Source organism: Nanorana parkeri, unplaced genomic scaffold (genome assembly GCF_000935625.1).
Source record: "Nanorana parkeri isolate BGI_ZX_2015 unplaced genomic scaffold, ASM93562v1 scaffold1041, whole genome shotgun sequence".
Taxonomy (NCBI): Eukaryota; Metazoa; Chordata; class Amphibia; order Anura; family Dicroglossidae; genus Nanorana; species Nanorana parkeri.
In genome coordinates this window covers 589,812-609,821 of record NW_017307309.1, presented here as the reverse complement: position 1 = coordinate 609,821, position 20,010 = coordinate 589,812, and the positions used below count along the sequence as shown (strand labels likewise).

Genomic DNA, 20,010 nt, shown 5'->3' with positions numbered 1-20,010 from the left:
AATGTACAAGCAAGATGTCTGTACAGCCGCCGGATCGTTTGTACCGTGCGGCGACAACCCCCCACCCCGCGGCCGCCGTTGTTTTCCCCGGGCGGTGCCCGGGAGCGGCTCAGCGGGTCTCCCCACAATGATCGGAGAGGGATTAAGCGGCTTCCAGCCGCTGATCTCTCCTCCGATCACTCGACCCGGAACTGATGTGTATTTTACATCACTTCCGGTGTCGATGTACACAGTCTCCGGCTCTTAGAGCCAGGAGATGAAGCTGGGGAAGCAGATGTCTCCTTCTTTGGGGTCCCTAGGTGACAGGGGTCTGAAAGACCCCTTATGTCTCCATAAAGAGGACCTGTCACACCCTATCTGCTATTACAAAGGGGCTTGTTAGCCCCCTGTGTAATAGCAATATGGTTAGTGTAAAAAAAAAAGTGTTTATTTTTTTGCATTTTTTAAATTTTTCTTAAATGTGACTTTAATTTTTAAAGTCCCCCACCCCCCACGTGCACGCACATACACACGAAAGCACGCGTCAGTGCGCCTACGTGCGAAAAATGACAATTGCGCTACACATGCTACATATCACCGCTAACGTCAGAGTGAGAGCAATAATTCTAGTGCTGTCAATCACTGTTGGCACTAAACTGATGAGCGGTAAAAGCGTTTAAAATGTTCCCTATGGGAAATTTTGGATATTGACTTTCACAGGCGAACGCAATTTTAAGGCTTGGCATGTTTGGTATCTATTTACCCGACGTGACCCTGTCTTTCATATTTTACAAAAAAATTGGGTATTATATTGTGTATCTGTGCACAAAATTTTAATTTAGTTTATTTTTTCCAAAAAATACTGGTTTGATAAACATTTGTGCAAAAACCGTGCAACATAAAAAATTGCAACTAGCATTTTTTTTATTCTACAGGACCTCTGCTTTCAGAACATATATAATTGTCTGAAGCTGTTTTCTAGCCAAAAATTTATATTTTGTCATGTGTGCGCAAATAGTAAGAAAATGCCCCAAACAGCAAGTGGTTAAAAAAGGTTTAAACGCTCTTTACAATATTTTTTTTTTTTCTGTGGATCTGGCTTTTTATTGGAATAAAAAAAAAAAGTTTTCTATTGACGTGATCCTCAGTGACTGTAACACACCTTGGAATGACGGTTGTCTCCACTAAGTAACATGATTGGCGTATTGCCTGCAGAGACGACTTGTAAAATCCCTTGAAGACCTGTGCTCTCAGTATGACCTGACTGTCCGGAGTTCCACTGGTGATATTATCCAGTTCATATATGGGGGTGATGGATTGGACCCTGCTGCCATGGAAGGAAAAGATGAACCTCTTGAGTTCAAAAGAGTCTTGGACAATGTTAAGGTAAGAGTTGTAGTTTTCTCATATTTTTTTATATTTCTTGGAATGGCACTATAAGTTCATATATCTGGGATGTCTGTTTAGTCAGCACAGCAAGGCACAACCAGGGAAACTGAAAATGACTTCTTCCACCTCTGTTTTACTTGTCCTGCTAGTGAGCTATGGTCTGTATAAAGTTAGCAGTTACAGTTAACTAGGTTCTTGTCGGACTGCTTAAAAGATTTTATTTCAGGTGCATGTAACCACTTAATGCACTGGCAGACGTGCATTTCCAATTTACCATTCGTTACACTGAGGAGACATCAAGAGTCTGTCCGCTCCCAAAGTCTGTGACCTTTTTAATGTTTGTTTATATAGTGCAGTGCTGATATTTCTCTCATATGAAAGCCAGGTACAAGCCAGATACATTTTTGGACCTGAGCTGTTAGTCACCAGGCTTGAACACTGTCACATGAGAAGGGTGATGTCATTAAGCCTGTTAGCCGCAGCAGCATCCAACACGGCGCTTACACTGGTTTTGGACTGCCAGCTGGAACATAGTGAACAGGAAAGTAATTTTAAGTGGCTGGGGGATTGTTCTTACAGTAGACTAAATGGGAAACGTGACAGTCCCTTTTAACATATGAAGGCACTGCATATATTTAATAATAATCCTGTCCAAATTATGAAGAGGAGTTGGCTCTCTGCTTCACTCAGTCTTGTTCCGCCTTGCTGTTGTAAGAGGGAAAAGGCCCCATGGGTCATGTGCACTGGTATTACAGATTTATTGGTCCGTAAACAAAAATAGTATTTCATACTTGATGGCATATGAGGGTAGGGAGAAATGGACTCAAAGAATTGTACTCGGAGTTCTCTATTGTCCATTGAAGGCCACAGTTTGATGATTAAGCACTTGAGGGGTGCCCAGAAGCAGTCCAAACAGAGGAACGGTCACACCCAAACAGGGGTAACCAGCCCAACAGGAACAAGCTTGAAACAAAGTGCAATATATAGCTTCATACACAACCTTTCAACGGGGGGGGGGGAGGCGGTGGCATGTGTTCTACCCTTGATTTCAGAAAATAAAGAACACAGTCCAGAAAAAGGCAAGTGGGAAAACCCTCAGACTCGTACGAGTAAAAATAAGCTTTCCATAAGTAAAGCTAAATCTTGCTGGAAATAGGTTTATGATTGGTAAAGCATGGTCAGGATACCTATATCTGAAATGCCTTTGTCTCTCAGAACCTGGGTTTCTACAGCCAAGCCACCAAAGCCAGTGAACGAGAAGCAGGGGACAAAAAGTCTGCATTATTTTGGCATACATCTACTGCTAGTAAGCAGTAGATGTATGCCCCATGATTTAAAAAAAGTAGGCAAATACTTAACTACTTTTTTTAATGTCACTTTAAGTCAGAATGCCTTGTGGATGTGAGTGAAAAAAATGGTTACCTGAGACGTGCACTGGCTGGCATCTAGTGCAGCGTCCTACAGAAAATATGTGACAATCATCTGGTTTAAGCAGTCAAAAAGTTGAGTGTTGGTACCAGCAGTCGGCAGATACCTGCTTAGCAGTTTAGACCAGTCACCCATAGTCTAAGAATTAAGTGCAGAGGGACTTAGGCATATAGCACTGCCGAGGTGTCTTTCCCCTGTGGGCGGCAGTATAACCCCTAAGTTGCTTTATCATCAAACGGAGTCCCTCAATGGTCGATAGAGAAACTTTCCAAATATGTTCTATAGAAGCAAGCAGGACATTGTGGTATTATCTGATTATATGCTTCTTCAGCTATTAGAATGAGATGAGATACTACAGCATTTAAAATTTGCTGCCAATGATATTCCCGATGATCTATAACCTTTTTTGTTTTTCATTTCTTGCTTTGTTCTAAGGCTGTTTATTCCTGTTCAAGCGAACCAGCACTAAGTAAGAATGAGTTGCTTTTGACTGCAGAGTCAATTTTGAAAAAGGCAGAGTTTCAGTCCTGCCAGGATTCTTATTTGCAGGTAAAGGGTTTTCTTTGTTTTTATGTTTGACCAGACAGTTACGGTAAATGAATTACATTTTTTTTGTTTGATGTTCATGGATGTATATTTCCAATGATTCCTAGACACATTACTGAAACTTGAAAGAACCAGGTTAATATTTGAGCTTGCAATCCTGTAACAAACAATTCAGCAATGTGGACACCTAGTTGACTGTGCCTTTATAAGTAACTGGTCTTGTTTCGTTAGCATTCGCTACCTAAAATGTAGCAATTAGCTATGCCACTGCAAAACACCATCCCAAAAATCACAAGACTAAACCATCTATTACACAAATCCCCTGTCCAGCCACCCAAGACACCATACTGGCTTCTAGTACCTGAGGGCAAACCCATTCCTATTTCATGACCCTAGTATATTTCTTCTCAAGGATACCATCGTACTGTCCTGTCCTGCGCTGCATAGGGGCCTAACTATCAGACACTTTTGATACCTGATATCCTCTCTGCAGGCCACCGCAGTGATTACTCCTCCATTGCACTTTCATTTTACAAGCCACCCATTGGAGACGGCTATAAAAACATGACCGGGCATCTGTCATAAAAGTTGTTGCCTTTTAATATCTTTGTGAGACTTCTTTAAAGTTTAATTTTATCCACCAGGAGATCAAGTGCACATAGCACATGGTCCTGTTCCAATCAGTGGCTACATTGTGGAATGAAAGCAACTGATGTTTATGCTAATGCTAGTTGTAGCTCTATTCCTCTTGGACTCTTCAGCATCGAGCTGTTTCCAGATTTGCAAGGCGGTTACCTTGTCTTCTGTTTACACATTTTCTAAGTTCCACAAGGTGGATGCTAAATCTCCTCTAATGCCAGCTTCAGGCAAGAGGTCCTTCAGGTGGCAGTCCCCTTTCTGTTTTTATTGGGTATTTTGAAGGTTTGTTTGCTGTTGCCCACCTTCCCGACTTGTGATGTCCTGACATTTAATGACATTACGTGTTCCTCAATGGAGAAGAAAAGATTAATTTTACTCTCCTTAAAAATCCTTTTATTGGAGTCTGCTCAGGGACACGGGTCTCATGCATCTTTTTTTTTTTTTTGGGTCATGCACATGGTACTACTTTGCTGCAAAACAGAAGTGTGCTGGTATTTGGAGGGGCTATTCTGGGCTGGATTACAACTCCCTTTTTGTTTGCCAGTGTCCATTCCTCCCTTTAACCTCAGTATAACCTGAGAGTTAATGTCTTCCTGTGTCCCTCAATGGACTCTAAGAAAAGGAACTTAAACTGTGCCTTCTTTGCACCATCTGAATTTTGGCCACTAGGGATGCACTGATACTAGTATCGGTGCTGATACCGAGTATTTGGGAGCATACTCTTACTCGCCCAAATGCTCCGATACTTCTGATACCAGAACTTCTGGTCAGAGCATGGAGCCGGCTTCCTGATTGGCTAGGAAGCCGGCTTCACTTGTTAGGCAGCCTTGCTTCCTGCCCAATCAGGAAGCTGGGAGGCCGTTCATGACTTGCTGCGCGGCTTCGTGATTGGTCGAGAAGCCAGCTTCCAATCAGGAAGCTGGGAGGCACCTCATGATCCACCTCCTGGCTTCCTATTTGGCAGGAAGCGGGGCCTAGGGAAGTGAAGCTAGTGTTCTTTCGATAGAACACTGGCTTTCCAGGCAATCGGGAAGCTGGGCGACGGGTCATGATCCGCCATTTGGCCTCGTGATATTAGGGGGGGAAACCTGCAATGCAGTGGTGTGAAAGAGCCATGTCATTTCTTTGAAAAATGATGCATCACTTGTATTACCTTGTTTAGCATGCCGCCTTTGTCGTTTGGTCATTTTATATAGTGTAATGACTGTCAGTTGTACAGAAATGAAAATCGGCTTTCCTGAAACATTACGCTTTTACTTTATTCCATTTTTCCTTCTTCTACCACATATCAAGTCTCTCACAGATACAGGTTACAGACATTATTATGAGGTAAATGTAGAATGGAATGAAAATTGCACCATGTGTTCACCTACTGCATTTCTGTGTGCATAGAATAGAATTAGCAAGTGTGTGTCTAGCTAGTGTTGCCCTCCCCTGCCCACAGAAGGAATGCACCCCACAATGTTCCTCTCAATGTTGAGTGAAGTGTCCCTGGCTTGAATTCTGGCAATGGACTTTACAGGTTTCTGACCTTTTTGTGGGAAAATCTCCACTCACCTTTAGAATTCCCATGATGACTGATGTACAGTTTCTTTACCACTGGCCAACATGCTTTCTTCCCAAGAATAAACCTTTTAGAATGGTGGCACAGGAACACTGATATGTTGCTGCAGCATTCTCCTGTCTGTTGCTTGTCCATGGAAATTTTATATTAATCACTTTGGCTTAAAATCTTTTTATGGTTTTGCAGCTAAATTGGGATAACACCTATTTTATATTTGTTACATGTTCTTTTTCAAATATCATATATTGCTGCTTACGTATTACTTGTTTTTACATGTTAGTTTCCTCTAAACTGAATTTTCCTATGCAATGCAAGGGGGCCAGGGAGGTTACCATAATTAACCCTGTTTGCACTATGCAGACTGAAGCTGGGGAAAAAAATGTTGCCTACTGTTCTGCATTAAAACGTACTCTTTTGCTATTTAAAAATAAGAAAAAAAGCTCTCCCTGCAAAGAAAACCATTTATACTTGTCTTACCTTCTCCGCCAACCATTGCTGTCTTAATTAGGTTGGCTTGCTAGTAGATTAGGCACTCTTCCCTGTGTTTGATGTCCTGTAATAATGCAGGGACGGATGGCTAAAACCATGGTTTGCAGCGGGAAACAGACTAGACGTCTCCGGCCAAAATCGGGCCGGAACGCACTGCACCCAGTGTGAATGAGCCCTTAAAGTTACTGCTGACTGGTATAAAGGTGCCATGGATTTCAGTGCTGTTGCTAGGTTTAAATGCAAAACATTTCTCATCAGGCAATGCTTCAGCATTTCTGAACGACAAATGAGTACCAGCATTTCATTCATTAGCTATTGAGTTCTAGTAAATGTTTGAATCTGAATGAAAGATATTGCATAATATGGCCATCACCATGCTCACATTAGGACAAAGTAACAAGTTCTTTTTAAAGAACAAACCCCAACTTGCTGATACTTTCACCATGCTTTACTGCTGCTGCGTGAGAGCACCTAAAGGGGTTCTAAACCCTCCAGTCTTTATGCCTATATCTACTGCTACCAAGCAGTAGATATAGGCATAACGTTTTTGTTTTTTTTAAACCCGCTTTAACATCGGTTTAAACTCACCGCAAGGTAAATCTTTGGACGCGTGCACCCGCATGCAGACACCGCTGGATCGGAAGTGCCAGCAAGGACAGAGGAGTCGGCGCTGGATCGGAGAGATGCCGCAACCGCTGGAGGGACAGATGAAAACATCAGGAAAGATCGGATTAAGAGACATCATTTAAGGTAAGTGCTGACATTAACATTGGGTGGAGGGACATTTTTTGTTATCCTTTTAATGTCACTTTAAATAACAGACAGTGCTCCCGTGAAGTGGGAACATGTGACCCCCCCCCCTCCCAGGAGGCTGTGTTCAGGCCTGGCTAGCCTATCACCAGAATTGTCACATGAGGGAAGAGAGGAAGTATTTTTGAAAGTCATGGAGTCCTGACTCCTATGGAGGAAGGGAGTTGTGGGGCGAAGGTAAATGGGTGGGGGTTTTTTTCTTTCAAGAGACTGTCACGTTATCTTGTTTGGGTGAACTGACACTCTTTAACTATCCCAACTGCAAAAAATTACATGGGACCCCTTGTGACTAGAGCACCTTGTCCAATAAGTGAGGTTCCTTTCCTGTTTTCACTTAAAATAACCAACAGTTTTGCACCATGTTGCTTACCAGGAACCCCACTCTGTTACTGCCCTTTTACACTTTTTGACCAGTATTTCACAAGGTTTTACTTTGTGGAGAAAATGGCATTGTCTAAAGTGACTTCTGTTTATGGGAGATAAAAGCTAGGGTCTCTGGAGGGGATTAGATCTCTCTTCTGGGATCCTGGAGAGGTTTAAAGTAAAGCTTAGGGAGTACAGATTCTGTATTGCTTACCATGCCTTTTAAAAATGCAACGTGCCTGGCTGTCAGGCTGACTTTCCTTTCTTCAGTGCTTTAAGTCAATAACCTGGTACAAGTATGCTAATAGGGTCTCCTAGCTTCCCTTATATTCGAAAATATGCCAGTGGGTTAACAAAACTGCCAGTCAGCAGGGGCAGCCCCTGTATTTTTCTCATGCAGGTTTATTTTGGATAACTGTGGGAGATCTCTTCCACTAGCATTAACCCAGAAGCTGAAGTAAACAGTGTTCATGAGGACTCAGGATTTTCCTCTTCTATTATCCTGAGCTGCATACAAGACAAGCTTCATTGGAGCAAATGGGAGCTGAAGCTTCTTTTTTTTGTTTTGTTTGGTTTTTGTCTTTAAACTGACAGTAGCAAATCTTATTTGCACATTGTGCAAATGAACTCTTGGGAACTAGGTGAAGGGTGTTTGCTTTTACATCTAATACACAAGATCACATGATCAGAAATATTTGATAATGGTAATCTAAAAACTTACAGGAGTTAGCCATTGAATGGATATTAGAGATGGGAACTGGGCCTGTGCATATTGGTACACTGTTACCATTGTTCAGTTTATAGCAGTGTTACTATATAGAGTAGCTAAAGTATAAATAAAACCATATGTCGTCTTCTTGTACATTAAATGTCCATATATCACATAAAAAAACATCTAGGTTTGTTATCTTACTTTCTATTGACAGTGTGGTTTGATTATGCTTCCTCTAATGTATGTGTTTCTGAGAAAGTGCCGTAATTGCTTTAGCATTTTCATTCCCAAACGCCTTTTAATCTTCTCTTGTATTTGGGAATAAAATCTGTTTGGGCATATGTATTCTGTTTCAAGGTTGGGAATGTACCAGTGTTTGTCACACTCAGGCCCTGTCTCCAAGCTCATTCTTTCTGATCTACAAACATGTCACAGCCAAAGGATACTTCATAATCTAATGTGGTTTAGTTTAGCAGCGCACTACTGACTGCATGTTGGGGTTTTCTTGGTGTTTTTTCAGCATGCTGTAGTGTTGGCAAGTAACTTTTTGTCCGCTTAAACTCCATAATCCAGTGTTCAACCTAGTAGATTAATTTTTTTATGCAGATGTGGAATTGGCAGATTTAAATATTCTATCCTAAATCCTGGAAATATAAGCCTATCCTGATGTCATTGCTGCATATGTGATGTGCTGATTTCTCATTCACCAGGAAATAAAGAAGTTTGTCAATGAGATATCGGAAAGGATAAGGAAGACCAGAGATAAATATGGAATCAATGATAATGGAACCACAGAGGTAACCACGTGTCCTGTTGCATATCTTGTGCAGTGTATCAATTGTGAAGAGCACCTAGTGGCATGTAATTTACCACTGGCCTGCCAGGGGTGTTTCTCCATGGGTTCAGCAAACCTGCAGTTTAATTAGAAGACTGCATAACCGATCAAAGGTCATTAGGGATGTAGTTTAAATGATGAACTGATAATGCAAATACTCTGCAATCTGTACATAAGATGTGTATTATCGGGTCGCTCAGCGCACCACTGTTATTATGAATAAAGTCTTAAGATTTTGTAAACTGGATAGTAGTCAGCTGTCCTATAATGAACTCGAAATTTCCTAGCCCAGCCTAAAATGGTTCTACGGTCCAATTTTATCAAAGCTGGATGAAACTGGCGTTGGTAATGTAATATTTTCCAAGTCAACCAGTCTGATTCCAGCTGTAATTTTTCTACTAAAACATAGGAGATAAAAAGATGCCATCTGGTCCTGTGTGCAGTACACTTTTTTTTTTTTTTTTTTTTAAATGTTCTGAATGTGTGCTTAATAATCAGATTTATAAACCATTACTAGTGCTGTGTATTGCGTATTAAATAAAAATAAAATGCTAAGAGTACTAATATTAAACTGTATAATCCTTCAGTTTTCTACAAGTATATGATCTTTGCAGTGGGTTCTGCACTCCTGATATTTGTCTTGGCTTCAGTTCTGGTGGTGGAGAGGTCTGTGTTCCAGACGCAGCCCATTTTCCTGCAAATTAACTGTAGAATGAACTAATCTGTTGAAATGTGTAGGTTATGAACATTGTACATAGCTTGGTTAGAAGAATAATTGAACTGTTCTTAAGCCATATTAATGTAAACATGCATTAACAACCCCTTTTAAACATTGTTTATTGCTTTCCATTTCATCAGTCACAACAGCATGCAATTCATTTCTAGAAAAGCATAGTGTTCCCATTCCTAAGTGCAGTCTTGAAGTGCACTTGTTCAGGACTCCACTCTCTGTACAAAGGCATATATTTGGTGGTGTGCTTTTCTTGGAGTTAATGGTACTAGTCATTTTGCACAGTGAGATTTGGGATATGGTAGAGTTCCTTCGGCTCTTGAGATCCTAATTTCTACTTTTTTTTTTTTGCAATCTCAGCAGACATCTTTATTTTAGCCCTGCCCTTGAAAAAAAAATGGAGATGAATGTGTCCTAAATTTCTATCCTTCCTGCCCCAATTGTAAGCAGGGTCCTTGCGTTTCTAATGCTATGTTATGGAAATGTCCAATGATTGTGTGATTTATTAAAAAGGTGTACTGGCTCATTCGCAACAACAAATTGCATCTCAAATATGAGTCGGCAGCATGGGCTGTTTAAGTTCCTAAGACATAGAAGTGCTTACACCACAATCTTTGTCAAGAGCTCTTTCGTTTTAAGGGGTTACCCCCTTTGGTGAGGAAGCAGGCACCTCGGATTCGGATAAGCATATCTTTGAATTTAGACATTTTGTCAATTTTGTCTCCATTTTGGATTTCTTCTCACTTTGGAGAGAGATCCCTTTACTTCATGTTGTTTTCCTCAGAGCCAGGAAGTAAAGGGGAATAACCCCACTGCGGGTCACAGCAAACAAAACAAAAAAACACACACTGGTTTTAACCATTCCCTAGCCAAGACTATAAAATGTTTTTTGGCGCCACTTTAATTGTCAATAATAAACACATACCACATTTTTGTAGCACTATGTGTGCGTCGCCTACCAATATGTAACGTGTACAATAGCTCCAGGTCATTACTGTATCTCAATATAGTTTTTTCAATCGTATTCTTTATCTTCATGTAGCCCCGGGTGTTGTACCAATTGGACAGGATCACTCCTACTCAGCTGGAAAAATTTTTGGAGACTTGTCGGGATAAGTATATGAGGTAATGTGTTTTTTAATTTAAAATATATTAATCTTAAAATTCATATTTTTCTGAGTGATGACATTGTTCCATGTCTCCATTTTTGACAATAAAACTCTGTATCTGGTGAGTAGTAGCGTTAACATTTTTATCTGAGAAGGATGAAGCTATAAATCTTATTTTACAGCAGTTATATAGGTGCAGAGTTGTCTGATAAATATAGTGAATATCTAGCTACAAATCACTGGTGTTATATGAATTTCAACCTTCATCCGCTTGGTAAATGCTAAGACTGGCAGTTTTGGAGCCAGCTTCAAGTTCTTTAATAAAAGATGACTCGTTCCACTTGAGAGCTGTGAAGTTGCTGGAAATGACAGGCTAAACTGATTGCAAAATAAAGGAAATCAAACCTTAATAAAATACTACAATGTGTCTTGCTTTTTTGCTTTTTCGAGCTCACGTGCATACCTTTTTATTTGACCTATGGCAGGTAGATTTTATCCAAAATAAAAGCTGAATGCCATTGCATTTTATGAAAGAACAAAACATTGAGCAGGTAGTTATGCAAGCTCATGTCTTCGCCTTCTTTCTTCTTCTCCAAAAAATCTATTTTTAATTCCATGTGGTAATGCAAAAATATAGGCAAAATGCCCGTGGGGTGTGAATACTTTTGCAAGCCACTGTGCTTCCGTAGCCCTCCCAAACCAGAAAACCCCCACTATCACCTCAGCAGACAGCCACAGCTTCCTTAGCTGTTTACACAGTCTTGGTAGGGATGTATTCCAAGACCAGATGCACCTAGGACAGAGGCTGTAAACCATGTGGGATGCTGCTGCAAGGTGAGGATATGTAGGTTTGTTTAGATTAGGAGGGCTAGCTAGGGTGGAGTAGTTTACTTTGTACTAAAAGTGAAACTGTCCTTTAGTCATATGAAAGAGCAATCTGTTAAAGAAGACAAGCAATCAGGCTAGGTTTGCTAATCCTTTTCTGGCATATGGACAGGTCTGTCTGAATTCATCACAAAAACCTTAATAGCACTGACAGATCTGAGTACTGGCTGTTCTTGGCTTTTATCTCCATTGGACAGCAAGGTCAGCGCACCACCCTGTTTCTGAGCTGAGGCTTCTCAGAAACTCCAACACTGGCAACTTGGCCTCACTAGTGTGTTATCTAATATTATTTATTGACATTAGGGGGCTAGTTTGTGCAGGCTACATCAGTCCTAGCAATGGGTCTTTCATTTCTTTCCTCAGAGCACAGATGGAACCAGGTTCAGCAGTGGGTGCTCTCTGTGCTCAGAGCATTGGAGAGCCAGGAACACAGATGACCCTGAAAACGTTCCACTTTGCTGGTGTTGCTTCCATGAACATCACACTGGGTGTTCCACGTATCAAGGAGATCATCAATGCCTCAAAGAACATTAGGTATGTGTGCCTACGTCATTTATAAATGTTTAGATTTAATAGTGATATGATGCTATTACATGGGTAGTCTGAATCTGTGACTGGCTATGCTATAGATCATGAATAAAGCTAGCAAGTATATTTATTTTTTATTAAAAAGCAATCTGAAATGATGGAGGTCTGATTTAGATTAATGTCATGGTTAATATCACCTGTTATTTCTTATTCAAATGCCAGCTCGAACAGGGAATTAACAATAATTTTGCTTTTTACTTCAGCACGCCAATCATTACTGCTCATCTAGATAGAGATGATGATTCTGACTTTGCCCGTCTGGTGAAAGGTAGAATTGAGAAGACTTTATTAGGAGAGGTAAGATGTTTTGTGCTTTTGCCTGTAGTAATGCCACTCTCACGAAATGGGGTGTGTTGGTGGTTTGAGTCATATGTTCTATAAACCTATATTGTTTAGATCAGACATTTTTGTGGAAAAACGCTTAATTCAAGTGTTAAGACTTCAAATACAGATCGTATGTTTGGCATTCAGTTTTGCTTTGTATTCTATTTTGCCAGGTGCTGATGTTTTACATTTACCCAGATGAGAATCTGGGTAAATGTTAAACATCAGCACCTGGCAAAATTCATATGTTGTAGGACTAAACCTGTATTTTGATCTCTCAATGTGCTTTTTCTGTGGCTGTAGACAATGTAATGCATGTTTTTTAAACCCAATGGGTGAACATTTAATTAAAGTGACTCTGCCACTTACCAGAAAAAGGAAAAAAAGCTGCCAGAGTTAATAATGGAATGCTGGATTCCCTTTATATGTGGGAAGTCCACCGAGCGCACTCGGAGTCCATTCCTTTCTATGTGGGACAGCACCTTACCTGTTCTTGTTCCATATGTATATAGGGTGCATCTCCTAGTGTCCCAGGAACTGCATAGATAAAGGTGAATAAGTACACTCTTGCACAGTAGCCCTCACTTCACCCAGATAGCTCTTGAGTGAAAAATGCTTTCAGTATAGATTGCCTTCAGTGCTTTTTTTTGATGCCCTGCTTTTATTTTTAACTCCCAATGCCAGATATCGGAGTACATGGAAGAGGTGTTTCTTCCTGATGACTGTTTCCTCCTGGTGAAGCTTTCATTGGAACGTATTCGCTTGTTGAGGCTTGAGGTAATGGAATCTAAATATTGCAATTTTTTTATGTAAGAGACCACTGTGCGCTCTCTTTTTATGAAAATGTTTCTGGATTTCTTTTTAAGGTGAATGCTGAGACTGTAAGATACTCCATCTGCTTGTCTAAGCTCCGTGTTAAGCCAGGAGATATTGCAGTACATGGAGAGGCTGTGTTGTGTGTCACACCAAGAGAGAACAATAAGAGTTCCATGTACTATGTCCTACAGTCACTGAAAGAGGAACTACCAAAGGTGAGAGCACTATTGATGTAAAAGTTTACCAGACCTGTGATTTTAGTCTACTCTACCAGTGGTTGTAAAAATAAATAAGATTTAACAATGCGAATGCTTGTCTAGTAAATGGCGCACTCCTTTACACCTTGATATCACTTAAATGGAACCAGTTATGTATGGAGTCTACGAGGCACCTGCCACAGTGAATCTCAGCAGTGTGCTGTTTTCCGAGATGTTGCAAATTTATTTTGTTTTTGTGGATCTGACTAAAAATGGAAATATTGTAATGTAAGTGGACAAAAAACTGGCCTGATTTGAATCCATTTCTTTTTATTTGTAGGTGGTGGTTCAAGGCATTCCTGAAGTGTCACGTGCTGTCATTCATATTGATGAACAGAGTGGAAAAGAAAAGTACAAACTTTTAGTGGAGGGTGATAATCTCCGTGCTGTCATGGCTACCCATGGGGTTAAGGGCTCACACACCACTTCAAACAACACCTTTGAGGTAGGCTTCTAAGTTACCATGCTCCGCTATCCATTAAGTTAAAAGCCTACCAGCCTGCTTATGTTTTTGTTTTTTTTTAAAACCAATTTCACAGTAACATTGCTCTAAAAAGATTGTGCGAATAGAAATTGGGAGGTGCCTTCACCAGCCTCTTGCCATCAACCATTATATGGATTCTATCCCAGAGTTTTGCTTAACCCCCTTCATGACCGAGGCCTTAATTTTTTATGTTATAATCCATATCCTAGGCCTGAAAATTACTTAAAACCCCCAAACATTATATATTTTCTGAAAGCCAAGACCCTATAGAATAAAATGGTGGCAGTTGCAAATTTTTATGTTGCAATATTTTAGCGCAACTCCTTATCAAACCCCATAATTTAGTAAAAAATGCAATGAAATGCCCCAAAACACAATTAAATACCCATTTTTTGTAAAAATCAAATATAAAAGATGAGGTTACAACGAGTAAATAGATACTCAACATGCCCAGGTTAACTATTGTGTGCGTCCGTGAAACTGCGACAAAGTTCAATACCCCAAAAAGTCCATACACAATGCTTTAAAAGCCCCCGAAGGTCATCAGTTTAGAGATGCGCATAAATATTGGCCTTAGAATTATTGCTATCACTCCGGCGTGCGCCGCGGTACCCAACATGTGTAGCGTAATTGTCGTTTTCATACATAGGCGCACCGACTCATGTTAACGTGCATGATGTTGACGTGCATGCTAGCTGCGGGCAGGGACTTTAAAAAAAAAAAAAACATTTATTTTTACACTTCATTTAATATTTTAAAAACTTATTTTTAGTTAATTTTTTTTACTTTAATTGCTATCACATGGGGGGGGTTGGGCAGGTACTCTTTAAGGTTATATTGGGGGGTTCAAAAGACCCCTAGTATCACCTTTACACTTGAAATAAGCTATTGAAGCAGATCACACTTCAATAGCTGATCGCTAAGCTTCAGGAGCCCAGCGATGGGACTGGAAGTGATGTAATCTGCATCGCTCCCGGTCCCATATGACAGGGAGGAGATTGGTGAACAGACATTCGCCGATCTCCTCCCCAGCTTCCCCGACACCAGAGAAGCCGGTCCCTGAGCCGGAGGAGGGGCAGCAGAGCCCAGTAAACACGGCAGAGGGGGGGGTGTTGGCCTGTTTACCAGCCCATAGAAGCGATCTAGCGACATCTGAGTCACCAGAATCACTTGTATTGTAAAGCTGACAGTCGGCTTTACAAATGTAAACAGAGTCCCAGCGGTGACTCTGTTTAAACAGGCCCGATGCCAGTGACGTACACTGTACGTTACTGGCCATGAAGGGGTTAAAGTAACTTTGAATCCATACACCTTGAGATGATCGTTCGATTTCCAAACAAAATCCGGTTTTCGTATGATCAGCCAGTTTGATGGGAAGTGAACAATCGGAATTACAGTACAACTGGCCGAATTTAGTCTATCAGGCAGGCCATAAAACTTTTTTTGAATGGTACGAAAATCCATAGATTAGTGGGGTTTTTGTACGAAACAAATCGCAACATAAACACTGCACATGTGCAATCGAAAATCCTGTACTTTTTGTCGATCGATCGAAATTCGGTCAGGTAGCATTGCTAACGAATAATGATTAAAATCCACATTGGTCTGTGCATGATGGGGCAGTTGTGCGGAAATCAAATGACGGTTCGATTACGGTACGAAAAAAATCAGATCCACCAAAACTAATGATCTGCAATCACACATATAAACAAGCGACATAGTTCGCTTTTACCACCCTGGCAAAATAGTGCTGTTTTATGGCAAGATTGCGAGCTAATTTCCACATTGACATGGAAGGAAGAATTCAACTATTTATTGCTCATGTAAAGCAATTCCTTGCTAATTTTTATATATAATACACAATTAATTGTATTGTACTACCTGTTAATGATTACACTTATTCTGTAAGATGGTATGTTAATTGGTATTATGTGTTTAGGTGGAAAAGACGATCGGTATAGAAGCCGCGCGCACCACCATAATAAATGAGATCCAGTATACCATGGTGAACCACGGGATGAGTATAGACAGACGTCACGTCATGCTTCTGGCTGATCTGATGACTTACAAGGTAGGCACAGACCCCATTCTGATCGGCGTGAATGTTGATGTAACATTTGTCATTTATAGAAGGTCTGCAGTCAGGGCCGCGTTTTCTCCTTTTATACAAGAACCATCTTGAATGTGTAATGATTATGGGCTAATTTCTTACATTTTGTTCTTTCAGGGAGAGGTGCTTGGTATCACTCGCTTTGGCCTGGCTAAGATGAAGGAAAGTGTTTTGATGCTGGCTTCTTTTGAGAAGACCGCTGATCATTTGTTTGATGCAGCTTATTTTGGACAGAAAGATTCTGTTTGTGGTAAGTAGTGTGGCATTTGCTTTTTTCTTAGAGGACTTTGTATTAGTTTGGGTTGTCCACATTTTTTTTTTGTGTTTTAAGATCTACTTTTCTAATGACAAGCTCAATGAGATCTACCAACGAAAAAAAAAAAAACTGGGTTCAGATGGTTCGTACTACATTTTCAATAATTTCTCTCACTCCCCCTGGCTGTCTCGCCTTGCTCTCTTTCTTGCTGTTTTTCTCTCCCTCTTTCTTTCTTGCTCTCTTTCTCGTGCTCTCTCTCTTTACCCTGTCTCCGGACTGCCTAACAGTGATGGGATTAGCCAGCTTGTTTAATGAACACACTAGGGATAGTGGCATGACACTTGCCAGAAAATTAGAAAAGCAAAAGGACATCATACTCTCAGGCCACTTCCAGTGCCTTCCAGCACGGTAGGGAATGCACTGGATCGCCTACTTTAAAACTCTCTGGGGGAGGTGGGGGGCCCAAAACCCCCATTCCACCCAACCCGCAGTGTGATCGGCCATTCTGGTCCGGTGCGATCGCTAAAAAAAAATTGTACAAGCACTATTTTTTATTATTTAATTTTGATTTTTAATCGCTTCGGAACGCAGGCATTGCTGTGCCACGCATATTGGTGTGGGCAATAGCACTGCAAGCAGGGGGGATAGCTGCTGTGCCATTGACTTGAATGCACCGCCATGCCCCAGAACACAGAGAGCCTTAAAAGTATGTGATCAAGTGCATTCCAGCAGCTAACCTTGCTGGAACGCACTGGAATTGGTGTGAACGGGCCCTCAGACTGGAAAGGCTCCTGTACAGTAAATAGGATGGAAAGATGATATCATGACTGCTGATGGGGTGCTGTGTAATAATACAAGATGCTGACAGTCCACAGTGTCCTCGAACACACAATACCTCCCTAGACTCGGGGTTACAAATAATACAAAATTATGTTTTAGCTGCTCTTTATAAAACGGCCTACTGCCTCTGTTATGTAGGGTAGGTATAGGTGCATGGAGGCAGGGCTGTGTACAGATCACAGTACCTTGGTGGTCCCGATATGCTCAGTGTATGCTGTGTTAGGTGAGATGTACCATGCACTGGGTGCAGCCTGGTCAGCCTCTCCTCTGCTTGCTGCCACTATATCTGAGAGACGCTTCCTGGTGCTATAAACCAGGAGGCTTACAGTACTGTGCCTGGGCTGCAGCGGCGCCGAGATCGCGTGAAGTGCCTCCTTCAGATCAGTGGGAAATTGCATAACGCATTTAGCTGCACTAGAACTGAGGGAGGGAGCTCAGGACTTTGAGCCGGCTTGCGATGGCAATCAACCTAATGTGCACCCCTGCATAAGGCCCCATTCACACCTATGCGTATTGTAATATGCGCGTCTGTCGCGCGGTTTTTTTACTGCGATTCGCGGTAAAAAAGTCGCGCGATTCCAAAGGCTACTTGGCAGTATCCAAATGGAAAACGCCCTACAAAACGGACCAATACGCAGCAAAAACGCTCCGGGACCTTTTCATGTGTGGGCCGTTTTGTAGTGCGTTCGGGACGGGCGGAAATACGGACAGGTGGGAACGATACCATTGACTACAATGCTATTTATTTTTTTGACCGTTTTGTAGAGCGTTCATCGAGCGTAGGACGCACTACAAAACGTTCAGGTGTGAATGGGGCCTTAGTTATATTGATGTTTTCCTGCAATATATACCGTATTTTTCGCTCCATAAGACGCACTTTTTTCCCCCAAAAGGAGGGGGAAAATGTGCCTGCGTCTTATGGAGCGAATCCCGACGCCCGAGACATGCAGTTTCGGGCGCCGGGCGAGTAGTAGGAGCCACTGCTCGTTTAATACGAGTGATCTAGTGAAATCACTCGTATTAAAGCCGAGCGGCGGCGATCTTATTCAGCAGTAGGAGCCACTGCTCGTTTAATACGAGTGATCTAATGAGATCACTCGTATTAAAACCGAGCAGCGGCAACGATGGAGATCACCATAGAGCAGACGAAGAACGGACTTTCTTCGTCTGCTCTGTGTCATCACTGAGACCGTGGCGCTGTAATCACAGCGCTACCTGTCTTAGCGGTCACTAACTGCAGCTTCTGTCACAGCTTCTGTCATAGAAGCTGTGTCAGAAGCTACAGTCTGTCGAGTGCTCCATAAGGCGCGCCGGACCTCCCTGCGTCCTATGGTCCGGTGCGTCTTATGGACCGCAAAATACGGTAAATACTTTATAGATTCATATACAGTAAACTCCCCATTATCCATCTTAAGCAACCTGCAAAAAAAGCTGATTTCTTGGTGCACACTAAAAAAAAATTCCTGGCATCTAAACTTATTTGGTTACTAACAAAATTCTTTGTTTACATCTTGCTGTGGGCCTGTGTTCTGTCCAGAGTCAATTCATTGAAATCTCCAATTACGTCACTTCCGGTCACTGGCCAGCAGGAGATTCGTGCGCATGCCTGACAGCGTAACACTAAACCAGGAGGATTTCTATAGCACAGAATAGCGCACTAACAACTCACATGTCCAGTTCTCCAACACCTTCTCATGTGCACTGACAGCTGTTGGAGAACTGGACGACTATTGTGAAAATGTGGCAGTACAGAGCTCCTGTAAGAGGCGTAATTGGAGATTTCGATGAATTGGCTTTTTGGACAGAACCCCCCAGCGGCTAGATTCTGCAGTTGGCAGTAGAATGTAAACAGATCAATAGCCAGCCTGCTATTGGTTATTGCAATAGCCAATAGCAGGATGGCTGACTAGTGTACCCATTCACTGAGCAGAGGAGCGGACCTGAGAGAGAACTTCCTCTCTCAGTTCCACCCCTGCTCAGTGGGTGGGTTGCTTGAGAGTTGACTCAAGCCACCAGAAACTACAGTTATAATGCATCTACCGATTCCAGTGGGTGCCAGATAATTGGGAGTTTACTGTATACATACACCTTAAAGGACAACTGTACTTAAGCTAAACTTGACATACTGGTACTCACACTCTCTTGTCTTTTCCATTAGGAGTCTCCGAGTGTATTATTATGGGCATACCAATGAACATTGGAACTGGACTTTTTAAGCTTCTGCACAAAGCCGACAAGGACCCTGATCCACCTAAGAGACCATTGATCTTTGATAACAATGATTTTCACCTCCCTATCACTAGCACGTAGTTGAAAGTTCAAAACAGAAAAACAAAAATCCTCAAAGTGCTTTCAACTCCACCGATTTATTTCATAAGAGGAACACAGTTAAGCTTTCTAAAGCTTGAGCTTTAATAGTCTCCTTTTATAAATAGTTGTATGTATGCAGACAATTTTGTGAATAGGACAAACAGAAGGTTATGCTGCTTAACATTGTAACATAGTTACATACCTTGGTGTGACTAACGCTTGTGAAATACTGAGTGTATTACAGTTTGTTACAACATAAATCAGTTTAGGAAACTGATTAATAATGTAAATAATGGAATGTATAAATTTGTACATTTAGTTGTGTAGCATTGAGATTGCATTGTGAATGTTATATGCTGGAATATTTATTTAGAGTTTATTTAAAAATGTCACACTTAGAATTGTCTTGGTTTGAAAATTGTAATCTTGCAGCTAGATGACTTGGCTATTCCGTAAAGTGACACTAAACTCAGGAGTTAATCATAAAAATACATTAAAGTACCATAACTATTAACAAAAATGTATCTTATTTGATTATCACTCAGCT

At 41.3% G+C, this 20,010-nt stretch overlaps 1 protein-coding gene across 1 annotated transcript in view; it reads left to right on the top strand.

Moving 5' to 3' along the window:
* Positions 1-19,530, top strand: part of POLR3A (RNA polymerase III subunit A) — a gene marked incomplete at its 5' end in the record, with an annotated part of 31,132 nt that extends 11,602 nt beyond the window's left edge. The window contains 13 exons of the mRNA XM_018567388.1: positions 1,195-1,365; positions 3,232-3,345; positions 8,630-8,716; positions 10,527-10,609; positions 11,842-12,012; positions 12,270-12,363; positions 13,075-13,167; positions 13,257-13,421; positions 13,744-13,908; positions 15,887-16,018; positions 16,175-16,307; positions 19,312-19,458; positions 19,496-19,530. Of these exons, the coding sequence (XP_018422890.1) occupies positions 1,195-1,365; positions 3,232-3,345; positions 8,630-8,716; positions 10,527-10,609; positions 11,842-12,012; positions 12,270-12,363; positions 13,075-13,167; positions 13,257-13,421; positions 13,744-13,908; positions 15,887-16,018; positions 16,175-16,307; positions 19,312-19,458; positions 19,496-19,530 (1,590 nt within the window). The remainder of the gene's footprint in view (positions 1-1,194; positions 1,366-3,231; positions 3,346-8,629; positions 8,717-10,526; positions 10,610-11,841; positions 12,013-12,269; positions 12,364-13,074; positions 13,168-13,256; positions 13,422-13,743; positions 13,909-15,886; positions 16,019-16,174; positions 16,308-19,311; positions 19,459-19,495) is intronic.
* Positions 19,531-20,010: the final 480 nt, after the last annotated feature.